The following is a 20,005-nucleotide window of genomic DNA, read 5'->3' as shown; positions in this document are numbered from 1 at the left end:
TTTCCTGACACCTAAAAAAACAGTCTAATGATAGGGTAGCAAAAGCCAGAGCAGACTACCTTGCAGCTGCACCCAGAATTACTCCTTAAACCAAACCCTGCCATCTTCAGGGGCAGACCTATAGCACAGGGAGAGTAGCTGCAGCCTTGAGGTGCAGCCGCTGATGTGAGCTTCACCCCATGTGTTATCATTAGAAAAGAGAAGCACCAGGCACCATCTACTCATTTGTAAAAGCACCAAGACTGTGTCCTCTTAGACCTTTGCCAGCCACACACACATTGTTCACAGTGGATAAAAAGCTTAAATGAATAGAGAGTCATGGATAAGATCGGAGGAGGAATCTGTTTTAAATGAGTTTATACCCAGAATTTGGTGGTTCTGACCTGGTCAAGCTTTGTCTACATGTTACTGCCTCTTGCATCAGGCCTCTTGTGCATGTTTATTAAAAAGCCCAACTAATTATATGCAAAGTTACACAAGCAATAACTATGCATATGAAGAGTCAAGCCCCACATAGTACTATATTTCCTGCTGTGTAATTTCATAAGAATGAATACATGAGTATTTTTATACAATGTTGTCTGTATCTGTTTTTGTGCTGGTTACTTTGGAAATATATTAATATAATATGCATATAATAATGTGAACATGGTATTCTTTTAGCAGAAAGAGTAAAAATCAAGGAGCAGGATGAGGTTTAGGGGAGAAAACCCACATCAGTATGGATAGGCTCAACATCAAGATTTCAAGAAAATTTCACCCCTTATCTCAGTCTAAGCTTTTTTTCAGTTGCTTGCTTAGTTCTTTTTTGGGGGGGGTCCCCCTTCAAATAAATTCCTAAGGCTGGTAACCCCCCACCAGAAATACAGTTAAAATATGCAAGACTCTACATGTTTTTAATAAGTAAGGTTGGGCACTTTAACCCCTAGTGCTTAACATTTATTGTTAGTGTAATAAATATTCATGCCATTCCATCACATTTTGGTATATAAATGCAATCAGGCATTCAGAAACATAAAGACTTTAGAAGCTAAAGGACATCATTTGATCTTCCCATTCTTCAAAACAAGTAAGGTTTTTGGGGTGAGGAGAAGATGGATGTTCTGTGTTACAAATGGGCAGAGAAATGATACTTCAGTTTTGGATGGATTGAGTGGATAGGCAGATGAATAGATTGAGAAATGCTGTTTTGAGAGGTTCAGTTCAGTGGTGTTGGTCCCCAGCATTCTGAAGTACATATTGGAGTTATGTGAGCATTGGGTTGCCCCAGGGTTGCCCTGGTGTTTGATAGGGCCCATCTGCACTATACGTTTAAGGCAGTATCATTCCACATTAAGCAGTCACTGTTTCCTTCCAAAGTATCTGGGAATTGGGGCTGTGTGAGTGGGATAAGGGTCTCCTAATGATTTTCAACATACTGAACAAACTACAGTTCCCTGGATTCTTTGGGAAAACAATGACTGTTTAAAGTGATAGGATTGTGCTTTCGATGTATAGTGCAGATGGGGCTATAATATGCATCCAAGCTCCTATACAGGCATTAGAGTCTCTGAATTGGACCATGCCCTTGCCATCCTCCTTTCTCAGGCTTCTATTTCACAGCTCAGCAGCTAGAGTTGATATGTCTATGGTGCCTGATGTCCCGCAGATGCATGTCTCTTACTGTGATGGTTTTTGTCATGATGACATGAGTAATTCTGATTGCCTGACTAGAGGATAGCTGACAATGTGAGGGACATCGGCGGCTGCCTGATGTGATGTCCTGATGCTTGACAAGGCAAAGTATTCTCTATCTCATATTTCTCTCCTGCGTTCACCTCCCTGCTTCTGTGCCTCTGAGCTCCTTTGAAAGAAGGTTATTCCATCTCTTTAAAATCTATTAATCTTGGCAGTGTCTTAGGGCTCCCTAGCAAGCCTGACTCTTGGAGATTGTTATAATCTTGCTTTCTGCCTCTCGAACCCCCATGCCTAGCTCTGATGGTGCGGTTCTGAATATATTGGCATTTTCCATGGTGACATTACATTATACCTGTAGTGCCATCTCAGAAGACACCATATCGTTGTCGTCCCCCCACACTAATCGTAAGGAAACTTGGGGGATTTTATTGCCAACCTCTGTTCTGACTCTCTCTCTCTCTCTCTCTCTTTCTTCTTTCTTTCTTTCTGTCTGTCTGTCTGCCTGTCTGTCTGTCTCTCTCAGTGTGTGTGTATTTTATCTATTTTTCAGTTATTTTGATTGGTATAAAATAGGATTCTGCCATCTTGGTTTTTTGCTTTGCTGTATATAGTTAATTGAGTTAAATTCTGTTTTTTAATAATAATTATGGATTTGAACAGGGCATCAAAATTCTTTTTCTTGCAGAAATGTTCTGTAGGGATCTTCTTTTTTTATATAAAGTGCATTGAAAGGGAGTTAGCAGAATACACACCATCCTCAAGAGAAAGAAAGGAAAAATCCCAACTACCTCAAATAGCAGCAACAAACACCATCATTTCATTTTGGTATTCTTATTCATCATTCCATTTTGGTGAGCGTCCCAGGGGGGCGGGGGGGGCATGACACCTCCCCCCCATCAGGGATGACACCTGGGGCAGACCGCACCCACCGCACACCGCTTCCTCTGCCAGTGCCCACAGGCTTACATTCTAATAAACAAACAAACAAATAAAAATACACCACACAAGGGAAAAGGGGCAAGGAGGGAAGAGAATAAAAGCAAAAATAAAATAAAATAATATCAAGCTCCTGTGTTTAGACAGCTGAGGCAGCATGGCAAAATGGCTGCCCTCAGATGACAGTGGAGGGAGAGAAGGCCTCTCGGAGCTAGCCTGTCACAGCTCTGTTTCTCAGCTCTCCCAGTAGCTGCCCTTGATTGGCAGTCTCCTTTACCCATAAAATAAATAAATGGAGATACCACCCTCACATATACACACTGACTCACCCACCCACCCACCCCCTTGAGCCTTAAATTAGTTATGCAATTTCTATTCTCCCAATCAATGCTATTATGAACATCTACTGATATTTCTTAAGGCAGGCACCCCCAAACTTCGGCCCTCCAGATGTTTTGGACTACAATTCCCATCTTCCCTGACCACTGGTCCTGGTAGCTAGGGATCATGGGAGTTGTAGGCCAAAACATCTGGAGGGCCGCAGTTTGGGGGTGCCTGTCTTAAGGGAAGAAATTACGGCCTTGTGCTTTAGAGCAGGCATCTCCAAACTTCGGCCCTACCGTTAGCTAGGGATCATTGGAATTGTAGGCCAAAACATCTGGAGGGCCACAGTTTGGGGATGCCTGCTTTAGAGCAAGATCTACAGCCCCACTTGCAGTTTTAATTATTTCCTTCATTGCTATAGTGAGGCCTCTGCTCTCAAAGCAGTGGCTACATCCTGCCACTCCTCGCTAAGTTCCTTTAAGAAATTGCTGTAAAAGCTCAGCCATGGTTTGATTTTCATGCTATTGCAGGCAGCTTTCCATTCACTGCTGGCCTGAAATTTTTAGATTAGCTGATCACAATTGGGAAATATGACTTTTTCTCTTTCTCGCCTCCAAGGCTCTGATGCTTTGCTTTCTTGTGCTAAATCTGCAATAGCACACTGAGGGCTGATTAAGGTTGAAAAGTATTTTAATTTGGTTGTGTGAGTAGGTTTAGATAATCTAAACCAGCATTTTATGTGATGATATCATCACACACAGCTCTTGGGTGTATAAGATTACTTTGTTCCCAGCTCAGACCTTGCGATCCGAATTGTGGGTTCGCTGCGGAATCTGTAGGTTAAATATCTGAGTTATATGCAATATGTTGTTTGGGATTAGATAGTACCAGGAATGATCTCATAGTAATTAGGCCAGGTTTTCCAGGAGAAAGTGTTGGGGCAAAGGGAAAACTGCTTGGGCCCTAGCAAGTATGAGACAAGTGGGAAACCACTTGAGCCCGTGCTTTCTAAGACAAGTGGAAGTATGGTCAAGCCATTGGACAAGGCTTGCTAAGAAGTGGGGGAGGCATGGCTCCACCATCACCTGCAAGGAAGTCTGGATGTGTCAGAGGGGGTAGAAATTCATGTTAAGCAGGTAGCTGCTGTCCATAAACCAAGTAAGCACTGGTCAAGAAGAATCAACTCCAGAACTCTCCAGGAGTCCAGGGAGATGGAAGAGAGCAGAAACAAGAGATTGGGGAAAGGAGAGGAGAATTCAGGTTGATTTAATTGATAGTGGCTCTCTAAGTTTTCAGGCAGAAATCTTTCCTACCTGAAGATTCCAGAGACCTTTCAAATGCAGATCATGTGCACTGCTGCCTCCCTCGATGTTTAATTGTAATGCCATGCTTAAAAAAACAACAGCATACTACCATCTCTCTAGGTCAGGCTTCCTCAAACTTGGCCCTCCAGGTGTTTTTGATCTACAACTCCCATGATCCCTAGCTAGCAGGACCAGTGGTTAGGGATGATGGGAATTGTATTCTCAAAACATCTGGAGGGCCGAGTTTGAGGAAGCCTGCTCTAGGTGCTGCAGATATGTAAGACACTTAAAGGATCAATGCAATCACTTACTTTGGTTTTTTTGTGTTGTTTATCAGAGTGCCGGGTAATGAAAAGCAACCCTCCAACTACTCCAGGCAGCAAGTCCTCCCCAACACCTCAGAAGAGCTCTGCAAAGAGTCCAGCTCCTGTGCGCCGGAGCAAATCCCCAGCTGATTCAGGTAACCATCAGGATGGTGAGTGACACTTCTTTTCCCAGCAGATAAATGTTGGCTCCACCTGGATCTGGGTGATAAGTTAGCATCAGGGTCATTGAGTCATACCTTTCTCACTCATGTGTCACACAGGGCTGGCAATAGGAGAGTTGTGTCATTAGGCATCTGCCAATCTCTAGAGAACTGGCCCTGTTCGCCTGTTGTTGTTGCTCCTCCTCCTCACCACAGTCACCTGGCTGTCTTTTGCCAACTCAGAGTAGGGATGCAGGTTTCTCATTTTTCCAAGGTTACTCAGGAACGCTTGTTGAAAAGCTCGTTGAGCACACTCTATCAACTGAATCACCTTTTTCTGTATGCTTGTTGACATTCTTCAAATAACTCTAATAGGTTCATGAGACAGGACTTGCCCTTGCAGAAGCCATGCTGGCTCTGCTTCAGAAGCCATGCTTGCTCTTCTATATGATGATACGCACACACACACACACAATAATTTTCACCAGTTTTCCTGGGACAGACATTTAGCTAATCTGTCTGTTATTCCCAGGAGGCTGATCTAAGGGAGAAGTTACATAATTTTGTTTGAAGACCAGCAATTGCACAAATGATGATGATGATGATGATGATTTTAGAACTCTTGGGTGGTGCCATCGGGACCCAGTGATTTACCAGTTTTTATTTTGCCTATTACGCCTAGAACTTCATTTCTCATCATTGGTATCTGTCTTAGTTCCCCAGCCCCGCCTCCTTTAAAGGTTCTTCAGGCAAAAATATACACAATTTTTGCTCAGGACACCTAACAGAAAGAAAATAAAATATAATAAAAATCCAGCAAAACGGTAACATGCAAAAATAAAAAAGATGCAGAAATTTGAGAGTAAAGCCTATTACTAAACATATATAAATTCAAACTCAGATCTATGAATGGCACATTTCTTGACTAACAATGCTTACAAATAAAATCAAAATAAAAAAATTCCTTCAGTAGCACCTTAAAGACCAACTAAGTTTTTATTTTGGTATGAGCTTTCGTGTGCATGCACACTTCTTCAATAAAATCAAGTCTTCATTAGGCAAAACATCCATTATGACTTGCCCAACATGTTTCACCCTATGGATGTCTTCAGTGGCTCATATACACTAAAAAAAATTGTAACTTTTTAAAAGAAAGAGTCCCACAAATTCATCAGGGCAGTTGATTAGCCCTAAGGTCATAGATAACTTCAGTGCCCTACAATTTAACCTGCAAATAAACACAGAATCTAAGACCATAAGAAGACCCTGGCTGCTGAATCAGGCCAAAGACCCAACTAGTCCACCATCCTTTTCTCACAGTGGCCAACCAGTCACCTCTGTAGGAAGTCCATCCACAGGCAGGATCTGAGTGCAAAGCGTGCTCTCTCCCCACATAAAATTCTCAGCAACTGGTTTTAGAGGAATGCTGCTGCTTCTGACTGTGGAGGGAGAACATAGCCATTGTTGCTTGAAGGCATTGACAGCCTTATCTGTCATGAATCTGCCTAATCCGTTTTTAAGCCATCCACTACCTCTTGTGGTAGTGAATTCCCCGAGCAAAAGGCAACTTTTTTCTGTCTTGAATCTGCCCCCTCAAGGCACTGGCATTCTGCTAGTTCATATGAAACAGCAATGTTTGGTTTGGGGGTTGCTTTTTATTATTATTTTTACATGAATGACAAATAGGCTAAGTAAGTTTTGATTTGTGACAAATTAGAAGAGACACATGAGAAGAGAAAAAATGGTGCTGAATAAGGACACCATGAATAAAACATTATCTGGCCTGATTTTTGTGTGATGCTTATCTATTTTATTTGGTTGAAACAGCATATTCCTGAAACTTTTTATCTGTGACATGCTTGACAACTTATTCCTCACCCTTACATGTTACAGTCATTTGGTCTTTTGTTTGACCCAGACGTCTTTTCCAAAATCTAATTAGGCTGGAAATAAGCTCAGCTTGATTAGTGCAAAACTTGATGAGGGAATCTGTGCATATCTTTCCTGTTTTTTGCTTATACCCTGTATAAGAAACTGTGTCTAGATGAATTTATTCATTCAATGTTTCTGCCACCCCCATGATAATCTATGCCAGCACTAGTGATACTTGCTATATTCATGCCAGTGACTGAAATTTTAAGACTGGTGATGACATCAGACATATTATTTATAGAGAAGTCACAGCTGTTTCTTCACCTACAGTAGAAAAAAAACCCCTCAGCTTCTATCCAGTTTTGCAGCTTGTATGATAGTTTTGCATTGTACATGGATGCTGTCAATTATTATTATTATTATTATTATTATTATTATTATTATTATTACCATCATCATCATTTCAGGACTAGCCCTCCGATGGCTGTTCACTGCCTACTAAAACAAAATTGCATCACAAAACAGCAACAACAAAAATGCTAGGGTAGTCAGTAATGCATAGCTAAATTTATATTGTACAGCACTTAGATATTAAAATATATTAAGTGATTTATAAATCTTTTTAAATAAAACAAAGGGGAAGAAGGATTTGCATTGAATCTGCACAGGTTAATTTATACAAAGATGCAAACGTAAAATGTAAAGATATAATTTAATATAATATGTACAGTAGAGATGTAAAGATGCAATCCATTTCGCCACAGTGGGGGCAGAGTGTGACCTGGTGTCTTGTGCGCCTGATTAGTCTGCTGTCCAGTTGCTTGCTGTGGATAGGCAACTTCAAGGCTTGTACCTGGCAGCCCTTCTAATAGAGGACTGCCCTCTTTAAAGCAAGCCACTTGACCACAGTATATAAATCCACAATCTCTACTGTAACAATAAATCATCAAAGACCCCAATAGACTGAAACAAATATTACCTGCAACATAATGTTATAACATAGATTGCTGCACAGCTACTACAGATCCCTTTCCTGGATATCCATTCCATTAATCTGGCCCCTCCCCTCTTATGCTTTTAGTGGGCTCCAACCCCTTTTAAAAGTACTGTACACGAGAACCTAATGTAAGAAGCAATTACTTGACCCAAAGCATTCACAAGTGATCAGCTGCACTGTGGATTATGAGAAACACGGAAATGTTCTGTTTTTAATAGAGAAGCTTGGAGTCTTTAAAATGATATTTCATAAGATTGCCTTCAAGCAGTGTTATTTATTCCCACTTCCAAGTTTTATTTGAACCATAATGACCTATTCATTCTGCTATTATTTCATGCATCAGTCTGAAGTCATACCCAGATATGATCAAAGCTTGCTTCTTAGCCAGCCTTGCAAAAAAAAAAAAAAACGTAGCATCTTTCAGTTAGATGTATTTTTCATCCCAATATATATCAGTACTAAAATATAGTTTACAGAGAAGTTTAAATGTATGAGTTATTGCTGGCAGAGTGTTACATCCTACTAGGATGTAATCAGATCAGACCCTTTAAAATGAATGGTCCTATGTTTGTCATGTCTATTAATTTCACTTGGGTCTATCAAAAACATTTTTTTAAATGCCCATGCAGATTTTCACTACAGCAAATAACAAACAAATCAAGAATTGTAACTATACTGTGAGAAAAGGAGCTTTCTTTCAAGGTTCAACCTAGATCAGGTGTTCTCAAAGGTGTTGTAAGAGACACCTCCAAATAAAAAAAAGAGAGAGAGCAAAGACTCCCCAAGTGTAACCAGAATGACACCATTAGGAAAATTAATCATTTTCTATAATGAAGTTCAATACAAAGGAAGGCCTCAAATGCCCTACTTTTAATAAAGCTAATGCATCTAATTAGATGTAAGGGAGGTAAAAGGAAGCTAGAACTACTTTCAAAAACAGTGGAATCATTTTGCAACCAAAGAGGTAACCAAAATATAAACTGAATTCTATTCTCTAGCTCAGCACTAGTTTGTACTAATTGGTACTTTTGTACTAATTGGTCTTTGCCAGTTGACTTTCCAACCTCGGCTTCCTAGCTATATCAAACCTTCGTTGTGTGATGTGGAGAGGATTCCATGTTGCTTTAAGACCAATTAACATTCCCATGCCCTTTTCAAGTACCAGGGGGAAGATCCATAGGACATTGATTTTAAATTAAAACATGACCTTCTCACGCTAGTGTCTAGCAGGCTGAGCATGAATGGGGAAGGCACGATCTTCTAGCCAATGAGAATCTGGATGGGCGCTTCACATTCATTGCTTCCCTAAAGGCCTGCAGTGAAAGGGATGCATTTTCACAAGACTGCAAGATCTAGCAAAACGTCCACAGAATGCCAGCCTGGCTTGATTTTTGAATGTTTACCAAGAATCCTTATTACAAGAGGATATTTTGCCGTCTGGGTAGTCTGCAGAGGAGACGTCTAGGTTATTACTTAATGCTCTGGTCTGTATATAATGTAGCAAATATTGCATTGTTTTCCTGCCCTCATCCCATATTCGCCCCCCCCCCCCGCCCCAATCTTATGTTCTCTACAACTCTATGAGGCAGGTTAACGTGAGCATTTTTGACCCAAGATCAACCGGTGAGCTTCATGGTGTTTCACACAATTCTTATTGCAAACAGAACAGACAGAAAGGAAAGAAAGAATGAAAGATCCACTCACATTAACAATAAGAATACTGTAATCCATCAATCCTAATTTACGCATATGTATTAAAATAGGCAGTCCATACATATACATTGTTGTTATAGCACATGTGGTATATAGGGGGTTTCTTTGTAGACTTTCAGAGCTGGTAAACCTGTATTTATAGTTTAGGCAGCCAAGTTGAGAACATGTTGGGGAATTTTCCTTAAACCAGCACATTCAGAGCACATAGCACCTCACCCCAAAGAATAATAGGAACTATAGTTTGTTAAGGATGATGGGAGATTTAGCTCTTATGAAACCATGTGCTTTGAATGTATGATGTGGATGTGACTCAATTCAGACTTTTGGTCCGCCCAGCTCAATATTGTATCTACACTGACTGGCAAGAGCAGTTTAGGGTTTCAGGTAACAGTTTTTCCCAACTCAACATGGGTATATCAATGATTGAAACTGGGGCCTTCTGTGTGTAAAGCAGGTCCTCTGCCACTGAGCTACAACTTTATCTATATGTAGATAGTAAGGGTAAGGGGACCCCTGACCGTTAAGTCCAGTCACGGACGACTCTGGGGTTGTGGCACTCAGCTCGCTTTAATGGCCAAGGGAGCCGGCGTTTGTCCACAGACAGCTCCCGGGTCATGTGGCCAGCATGTGAACCCGGGTCATGTGAACCAGAGCAGCGCACGGAAATGCCGTTTACCTTCCTGCCGAAGCGGTACCTATTTATCTACTTGCACTTTGAGGTGCTTTCGAACTGCTAGGTGGGCAGGAGCAGGGCCCGGGCAACGGGAGCTCACCCCGTCGCGGGGATTCGAACCGCCGACCTTCTGACTGGCAAGCCCTAGGCTCTGTGGTTTAGACCACAGCGCCACCCGCATCCCTAGATAGTACCTCACATGATTGAATACTTCTCTGTACAAATGCATACATAAATAAATCCCTGCACATAGAAAACGAGCTAGGGCATAACCCTTTGCCTGATACCCAGCTTTCAGTATGGAGGGATTTAAAAAAAATTATTTATTTTTTGGTACGGTCATACTTTGGTTGTCGAACGCCCTGGAACTCGGATGTTTTGACTCCCGAACGCCGCAAACCTGGAAGTGATGGTTCTGGTTTGCAAATGTTCTTTCGGGGGCCTGAACATCTGATGGGGCTTCTGCAGCTTCTGATTGGCTGCAGGAGCTTCCTGTAGCCAATCAGAAGCCACAATTTGGTTTTCGAATGTTTTGGAAGTCAAACAGACTTCCGGAACAGATTCCGTTCAAATTCCAAGGTATGACTGTATAAAGGACTATTGATTTGTATGTGCTGCTGAGTTGCCACCTAAGGAGGTACCACTAGATTACAGGTTTACCATCTTACTGAGGATAAGATATGTTTGCAAGAATTGGGGACAAAGAGAAAGAATTGCTGTTCAACTCCAGGTGGGGAAAAATACATTGATGTGTTCACAAAGTTATAGATAAGTAAAAAGGGGAGGGGAAACTGCTAACATTATCTGCTAATGACATTTAAAGATTTTCTATGGAAGATCTGCTGGCCTGGATTTCCCCCCCTTTTGTGGAATAATACCTTTTGTGACTTTGCAAAAGTGCATTGTGCTGATGAAAGTTAAAGAAGTGTTAAAGTGCAAATTTAAAGTGCACAATTTTCAGCTCCAATCTCATCTTTCTTTGGAAGGAAAGGAAGGATTTAAATTCAATCAATAAAAATAATTCAATCAAAACTATTTCAAACTCAGCATCTCCTATCCTTCTTGCAGCACCTAAGTCATGTTTTCAAAAACATGACCTGTTACTTGCAAAGCAAAATATGTGTAGACAGACAGACAGACAGATAGCTGAACTGTGAGGTTGGAAAAAAAACTTCATCTGAACCAGCAAATCATGATTTAAAAGTTCTATTTTGGAATCATGCTTCATAAATTGGAATGTTTCAATGGGAAATTAAATAGGCATTAATATATATATATATATATATTGTCTTTATTCATTGCTGATTTACCCTTTGCTTTGTACAGCCAATGGAACATCAAGCAGCCAACTGTCCACACCCAAATCGAAGCAGTCTCCAATCTCCACACCCACCAGTCCAGGGAGCCTCCGTAAGCACAAGGTATTACGTTTCTTATACCTTACTAAACCTCCTACATAATTATTACCTGCCTGCACCACTGCAAGAGTTTGTGAGGGCGGGAGGAGTACCTGGACTGCTCCACTGGAAATAGCCAGATGGTGGTAAGGCAGTCACTGGCTCAGCTGTAGTCTAGTAACTATATGGGATCTCTGTGCTTGATTCTGCATGGGGCTGACATTTTGGTTGGTAGTGCAGTCAACTGTTAGGGCTCACCCACACTTCTGTGCCGGTTTCCCCCAGGAAAACCCGATCTTCAGCGCTGAATTGGAGCAAATTAGGTTTTCTGCAGATTGATGTTTGCTCCAATTTAGCACTTAAGAGTGAGTTCTCTGGGAAAAGGCAAAACCACTTGAAACCATGCCTAGAAAGCACAGGACAAGTGGGAAACTGCTCAGACTTGTGCTTTCTAGGCATGAGAAAAGTGGAAGTGGATGAGCCCTCATACAGAATTCCTATTGTGCCATGCTGTCCAGGCACAGACCCACTCTTTAAAGCTCTGTGTCCAAGTGTGGGGTTTTTGTGGGTTTTTTGTCCAGACACTGTTTTACCATTGAATTGAAGCAAATGGCAATGCATAGAAAACCCAATTGCCGTTTGCTCCGATTCGGTGGTAAAACATGGATTCTCCCAGGGTAAGTGCTGGAACAAAAAACCAAAACAAAACTGTTTGGACACGGAGCTTTAAAGCCTGGGGCTGTGCCTAGAAATGCAACACAAAAGGAAGTCTGGATAAGTCATTAGCCTCAGCTGTCCATCTAAGGGGATAGGACACCTTCACCGCATCAAAGGGATGATGGATGGGACCATGTATCATCAAATCTTGGGTGAGCACCTCCTTTCCTCAGCCAGGGCATTGAAAATGGGTCGAGGATGGGTGTTCCAGCATGATAATGACCCAAAACACACGGCCAAGGCAACAAAGGAGTGGCTCAAGAAGCAGCACATTAAGGTCCTGGAGTGGCCTAGCCAGTCTCCAGACCTTAATCCCATCAAAAATCTGTGGAGGGAGCTGAAGGTTCGAGTAGCTACACATCAGCCTCGAAATCTTACTGAAGAAACGTCTGACCTCTGTAATTGCCAACAAGGGTTTTGCCACCAAGTGCTATGTCATCTTTTGCAAAGGGACCAAATACTTATTTCACTCATTATAATGCACATCAATCTCTGACTTTTGTCTTCTGGGTTTCTGGGGTTTTTCCTGTTGTTATTCTGTCTCTCACAGCTACAATAAACCTACCATTAAAATTATGGACTGGTCATTTCTTCGTCAGAGGGCAAACAGTCAAATTTAGCAGGGGATCAAATACTTTCCCCCCTCACTGTACAGGCTTTAATTACAGGTTTGTTGCAATTTCCTGACATCTCTTTCTCTGACTCTTTAACACTCTATTTCCCCACATGAATGCTTGTAGGGACCGAAAAAGTATTGTGCAAACCAACCCTTAATAAGGACAGTCAGTCAGCAGGAACTTTCAGAGTAGTTTACATCAAAATTCTTTTCACATCCTAATTGTGTGTGTTTCCTCTGCCCAGATTTTCCCCACTGTATATTTTCTATAGGAACTTTCTGCTGCCATCATAATGAGATACAGCCAAGTGAGACCCTAGGTGATCCTCTACAATGTCTTCTTAATATGTCCTTAAGTGAAAAGGACAACAGTTCAAGGGGCAATAAAAGTTCCTTTGAGCAAGTGATGCTTATACATGAAACTAAAGGAACTGAAATGAATGTGATGGCTCTATGTATTAACTGCATCCATCACTAATGATGATTTTGTTCAGCGTTCCTGGGGCTTCATTTGAATGGTGGTTTTGATTGAAACTGTAGCAGAAATATGTTCTGAAACACAATACCACAAGCTCCCTCTGCTCACCAATGAAACAAAAAATGAAGGTTTTAGGTCCTAAACCTATTCATTCCCCACATTTCATCAGCATTCAGTTCACATAGCATTTCATTTTTTCACCTATCTGTTTCACTTTCTGGAAGGTGTAGATTTTCAAGGAAAGATCAGCACCAGAAAAGCTATGAATTAGGGAGATACTCCAACTATGTCACCTGTAGGCTGTAGTGGACCACGGTGGAGCAGGTGCTGTTACCAGCTTACAGAAGATTTTGGGTAGCTGGGATGAGCTTTGGGTCCTTTAAATGCATTCACTGAAGATTTAACACTACAGTATCAAGAGCAGACCTTAGTTATATGAAGCCCTGCAGGAGGCCAATTGATGCCCTCCCCATAGCACTTGTGCTTGCCCAGCTTTGGGAAGGAGGGAGGACTCTAGGACCCTGTCAGAGCCCCTTCAGACATTGCAGGGGTTTGGACTATATGGCCCTTGGGGTCCCTTCCAAGATTCTATGCTTCTATGACTGAGTTTACTTGTATGCCGCTTTTTGCACAATGAGCTGCCAAATTCAATCCCTGGCACTATAAAAAGTTTGTGTCTGAAATGCAGGAATACCATTAAAATTCTAGACAGAAAAGAACTTTTTGAGGCTGTGTTTGGATCAAGCTGTACTTGCTACCCAAATTCCTACTATGGAGCCAGAAAATCTCGACTTTGGCAACATCACTACTTATTGGAACTGGGGGGGGGGGGTGTTTGACGACAAGCAAGTGGAAACTGGGCACCCCACTATATCTTTTTTGTTCATCAAAATGCTCAAATGCTGGCAATTCTACTCCATTAAGCAATGAAAGACATGCAGATAATTGCAAAGCTTTAGCAGGCATTTTGCTATTTCCTTATAAGGATACTGTTGAGATTAATGCTTCATTCTGCCAGCTGCAAAGTACTGTATAATTGTACTTTGCTAGTGCTGAGACAGCAGCCTTCTGGGATAGGACTGCCTGTAGCAGCTCTAGATGCCTGTAGCAGCTCTAGATTTTCCATCTCTGCTGGTTCATGGTATTGCATGCAAACGCATCTACAAACATAGGGTGATGGCGTTGTTCTCATCTGCAGTGACAGGTGGATCATGTGAAAAAATGGTTCACCAACAGAGGCAGGTATCTTCCTATATACATAAAAATGTAAGGCTGTCATCACGGAGCTCCCATTTCAGGATTTGTAGTGCCACATCACAATCCTGATTTTGTATGAAATGAGGGAGGGTGAGAAGGGAAAAGTGGTTTAGAGCAGGCACCCCCAAACTGCGGCCCTCCAGATGTTTTGGCCTACAACTCCCATGATCCCTAGCTAACAGGACCAGTGGTCAGAGATGATGGGAATTGTAGTCCAAAACATCTGGAGGGCCGAAGTTTGGGGATGCCTGGTTTAGAGCAACAGAAGATGCTTGAATACAGCAAGGATAGAGAAAGCTGAGAGGAAAATAATGGTTCTAAACAACAGCAAAGGTTTGAGTAAAGTACCTTAATACAATGGAATATTTGAGGGCCCTCCATCCTTTATCTCTCTTACATGAGGCAGCTGAGGAATGGAATAGAGAAGGTTCAGTATAGTGATAAGATGGTACACTGAACGGTGAAGAAGTGGCTGTTCTAAACAAAGACAGACGTTTGAGTTGATGGAAAGACACAGGGGGGAAATGGCAGTTTAACAATGGAAGAGGTTTGAGTACAGTGATCGGGAGATGACAATGAAGGGAGGGGAAGCAGCAGTTTAAAACAAGATTTGGGTTAAAATCAGAATTCCCTGGAAAGAGGAATAGATTTTTAAACCACTCTGAGAATTGTAACTCTGTAAGAGGAACAGAGGATTGTTAACTATTCTCAGTACCCTTAGCAAACTACAGTTCCCAGGATTATTTTGGGGAACCCATGTTTAAAGTGGTATGACCCTGCTTTAAATGTATACTGCAGATTGGGCCTAAGTCTGCAATGGTTGTTTGTGCACTGAGTCACTGAAGCAATTCCTCATTGATGCAGGAGAGGCTAATTGTGGGAGTTAACACGTTTTCCCTTTCTCCTTACAGGACTTGTACCTGCCTCTATCCTTGGACGACTCTGATTCCCTTGGAGACTCCATGTAAAGACACCCCCTTCCCTGTGTCCACACTCCATTTTAGATATAGCACCACACTTCTGCCAAAAGGAGCATAGAGGTCACTGGTGCAAATCCAAGGATACAAAAGTTATGTCTTTTCTTTTCCTTTCCTATATTTCTCCTCTGTGCCACAAAACCAACACCTATGAATCCACAGAGATAAAGGGATACCTATCATCTGAGTAATTTCATAGGAAAGATAAGTGGTCATTATTGGCAGCTTGAAGTCAGAAGGCTTGAATCCTCATGCTCTTCTCACACATTCTAGCTCAAACATTTTATTTTCTTCAACAACAACAACAACAACCCTATGATGTACTGGCTTTTTTTCTTTTCTTTTTTTGCTGCCGGTCAGGTGACAACTTTCTTTTGCAAATGTTCCATTAGCATCTCTGTCCAAAAGGCCAAGAGTGGAAACAGGTCTATCCACCAGCACCCCCCCCCTCCAAATTCCAATGAATACCAGCAACTCTGCAAAAGCAGACCTGTTTTCAATGTTGGGTCTCTGAGTTTAACACCTGCATATTGTCTGATGTTAACTCACAGCCAATGGGAGGCAACTCTTGTCTGTTTGTGAACATCCATATAAGTACAAGGGTGATTGGACAATGCTAAGAAATAAAGAGCTACATATCGTGATTTTCTCCTCAAAAAGGACACAGGGATATGTTTTAATAAACACACAAAGTTGTTTTAGCGGGGTGGGATTTGGGAAGCCACCCTGCTGGCTCTGCTTGCCAACTCTGCTCTCGATCTTTTCCTCTTCCTCAGTTGCACCTCAATCTCCCAACTCACCTCAGCTGAGCAAAATTCACCTCGGCCTCATCCCCTCACCCAACCATATTCTCTTCAATTGCCCCAAATCACCTCAGCCCCATCTTTTCCTCCCCTTCTGTCTCACTTCAACCCTTCCAATGTGCTCAGCCCTAGCTTTTTTTCTTCCTTCTTTGTCTGGTCTCCCTCCAAATCACATAAGCCTTATCTTTTCCTTCTCCACTTCACCTCAACACCCCACCATATCCATGCTCTCAGCCCTGTCTTTGCTTCCTTTCACCTGAGCACCTTGGCCCTATCCTCAAATCCTTTGTCTTCCACCTATACTCAAGTCCTACCACCTGTCCACCCTCATCATCAACCCCACCCCCATTTTTGATCAGATAGAGGCACCCCACGGCTGTAGAGGTGATGCTCCACTGCCCCTCGATGCCCTCTGCTTTGAGGCCATTGGTCACACATATTTATATATACATACATATGACCAGCAATAAACATGGTCTGGTTGATATGAAGTTACTGAAATGGTATCTCTTTATCTTTGTGGAGACTATCAATGCCTTGCAAACAGCCAACACTGAAAACACTGTGAAAAAAAATTGTTTTCAGGTCTAACACCTTCAGCTTATTATTAATTTTTAATAACAAGAAATCTATACAACTTTTATAGAGGAAAACAAATAATGTTAGCTGTGTCTTAGAGTCAGTTCTTCAATATCCTTTTTTTAAAGAAAACTGGTGACTTTCTTTTGCTTTAAAAAAGAAACAAATTTTTAAAATATACAAAAAAAAAAGGTTCAACACAATAAGTGTTTTGAAGTCACTGCCAAACTGACATCAAAGGTTCATAAAATGGGAGGGGTCTGCATGGGGTGGGGGAGGGATATGGCAATTAATTCAAAATGGTTAATATTTTGAGAGTGTTTGTAACATGCTTAAGGTTATGTTTTTAATTTTCTGTATTTCAATAATTCTAACTATGGCCAGATGCTCAGACTGTAGAACTGTTAGGGTGTTCATGATACGGTATTATAAACTTTTATCTTGAAGCGGTGCATTATAGTGAAATGGGAAGAAAAGGAATCCATTCAATTTTTAAAAAATAATCATTGATGCAAAGTTTACAGTTTTATACAGACCTGGCCATTTTATTTCCTGGGCCTGGATACAGGTACCAGATAATACTGTGCATTGGATTATTCCTTATTTGTAGGAATAAGATCTCCATAATCTTGCAAAATGTTATCAGAGCAATACCCATATAACCAACCTTGTGGATTGCTTTCCCCACTCTCCTTTAGATTCCTTTGCAAACCGTTGTGAGTTTAGAATGTATTGCAGCAATTGTACTTTTGATAAGGTTATGTTTTCATTTTGCAATTTCATTTTGTGAGCCACCTTGGGCAATTTGCATAAAATCAAAAGGCATATGGAAATTACTAATAATAAATAATACTTCACACTGGGGTACTTAACTCTACAACAACTCTTGGCTATTAGAGGAAGACAGTGCTTGGCCCAAAGTTGGTATTTGGTGGTTAGCTTTTGCATTCCTTACCTCTGTCATCTTTGTGATTCATGTGGCAATGTGGATAAACCAAGCTTGCAGTTTTGTTTTAATTATTTTTAAAATACAAGGTTTCAGACTACCCAATGGCTGCAGTTTTAGTAGAGACCCTGCATCACAAGGACAAGTGAGGATCTACCCTTTGTTGAACCAAGCAGTTAAAAACTAGGATTTCCTTACCTCTATGCCATTGTTTGGCCAAAGCTGTCTAAACTTTGGTTCAGAAGATTCAGCATTCATGTAAGTTCAATGGTCAGATCACTGTGGAGAAGGCTGGCTTTGAGGACAAAGCACAGGGAAGGCCTACAGGGAAAAAAATTAATCCCCCCAATGCGTGTTTGATATCTGGCAGATCTGGTGTATGAATTGGAGCAGGTCTCTTAATTTCTCGGTGCCTCAATTTACCGTATCTGTCAAATAAGGACAGTAATACTTTCTCTACCTCATGGGGAGGGATTGGGAGGGTTGGCCAGTGAGTCCTTTCGTTGATGCCGTTAAATATTTTTGGATCATCTGTTGGGAAAGTGCTGTCTATGACCTCCTAGGACTAGTGTTGAGGAAGACATTGGTAAAATTGTGGGGTTTCTTTGGTCAATTCCAGTGATGGCTTCTTGGGGTTAACTTAGAAGGCACTGTTGCTTGCTAAAGCTGCCAAGTGGCCCTGACACAAAGCCAGTTCATACCCACAGTTGTCAGCACCAGAAGCAGCAAACCCTGTATGCTCACTGACCTCACCCCTCACAGAGGGGCACTGTGTACCATATGAGGCTCTGAATCCTGAGCATGAGCATAACATAGATTGCAAGCTGCTTAAGCCCACACTCCAGTCTACTTGGAGATGTGTTTTGCTTGTGGTGTTTGATCTCCTGTTCTCTTTCCTCTCAGTCTTGATAGGCTGCTCCCAATTGCCCCTCAGAGTGTAACCAGGGGCATGCACTGGATGAATGTGGAACTGAGGAATTGTTTTCTGTTATAATATGATAGGGAAGCAGTACTCCACCATAGCACCGTTCCTTAGTAATATGGAGGAATAATGCAAATATTGCTCCATCCAGGAACTAAAGGTCTTTGTAATAATGTACAATCCAATCTTCACTACTTCAGTAAGCAGGAAGAAAATGATCCGCAATACAGAACACACACCACCTCTCCTTTTCCTGTCCCCTACCCCCCAAAACAGATCCAACACACAATTGGGTACAGTCCATTTGATTGCTGGTTTTGTGCAAGGCCCAAAAAAACTGAGCCTATGATTGGCAGGAATACTGTAGTCTTTTGAATGTTATACTCTGTTCTCCCCTCTTCTTCATGTCCACAGGAGACAAAGTTAGATGGCTAATGCTGTTAGCCACGATAGCTACATGTAACCCCAGAGGCAGTAAACCTCTGAATGTCAAATGCTGGAGGCAAACAGTTGGGAAAAGCTGTTGACTTCATCCCCTGTTTGTAAGCTTTCCAGATGCTGGCCCCTGTTGGTAGACAGAATGTTGGGCTTTTGGTCCAATCCAGCAGGGCTTTTCTTATATTCTTAAGTAGAACATTGTTTACATGGAGTATGTTTCCCATTTACCAACAACAACAATGTGTTTATTTAAACAAGTAATACAGCTATAGGCATTTTTCTTTGATTGCACTTAATAGTGGCATATCTGAGAGCCTGGACCAATATGGACTCCCTTGCCTGATGTGCTCCAATAATGCACATCACCCTTCTGAATAAGGGCCTGGCAAGATGAGGCTTTTGTAATAGTTTATGTTGCCACACATTGCATCAGCAAGCAAATATACAACAGCCTAGTGGAAAGAGAAGGTAGATCTTTTTTTTCCCACAAGGAAAAGAAAAGCCATTCAGACCTGCAAAAGTGAAACAGGGTAAAGGGCCAGACTCCCAGGTTTTAGAAGCAATTCTTCAGGTAAACGTTCTTGAACTGTAGGTAGAAATCAGTGACCATGTCGGATGTAAAACTGCCTGTATAGTTGATGTTGCATGAGTCTTTATACAAAAATAAAAATAAAAAATGCATGCAGAATAGCAGTGTGTACAATGCTAGGTGTGTTCAGCTCTTAACTCTTGGAAAGGTTATTTGGAAAGAAAGAAAGAAGGATTACAGGGCACTTCTCTTATACCTGATTCGTTGATGCAAGCACATGAGATGGGTGGTCTCAACACTAACACTAAGCCAGCAGTGACTGTCTAGGAGGGTGGTTTTCCATATATCCCAGCTGGGGAGAACCATTTCTACACTGGCTAATCT

At 41.6% G+C, this 20,005-nt stretch overlaps 1 protein-coding gene across 2 annotated transcripts in view; it reads left to right on the top strand.

Annotated features, from left to right (window-relative positions):
* Positions 1-19,779, top strand: part of DCX (doublecortin) — a 103,123-nt gene extending 83,344 nt beyond the window's left edge. Inside the window, exons 5-7 of one of the 2 annotated variants that reach the window (XM_088664644.1) lie at positions 4,579-4,716; positions 11,289-11,383; positions 15,339-19,779. In XM_088664644.1, coding sequence (XP_088520770.1) covers positions 4,579-4,716; positions 11,289-11,383; positions 15,339-15,395 — 290 coding nt within the window. In that variant the 3' untranslated portion in view covers positions 15,396-19,779. The remainder of the gene's footprint in view (positions 1-4,578; positions 4,717-11,288; positions 11,384-15,338) is intronic. The other variant, XM_088664645.1, reaches the window with a different exon arrangement.
* The last annotated feature ends 226 nt before the right edge of the window (positions 19,780-20,005 follow it).

The sequence above is a fragment of the Zootoca vivipara genome, chromosome Z2, assembly GCF_965207765.1.
Source record: "Zootoca vivipara chromosome Z2, rZooViv2.hap1.1, whole genome shotgun sequence".
Lineage (NCBI taxonomy): Eukaryota > Metazoa > Chordata > Lepidosauria > Squamata > Lacertidae > Zootoca > Zootoca vivipara.
This window is presented reverse-complemented; position numbering and strand designations above follow the sequence as displayed.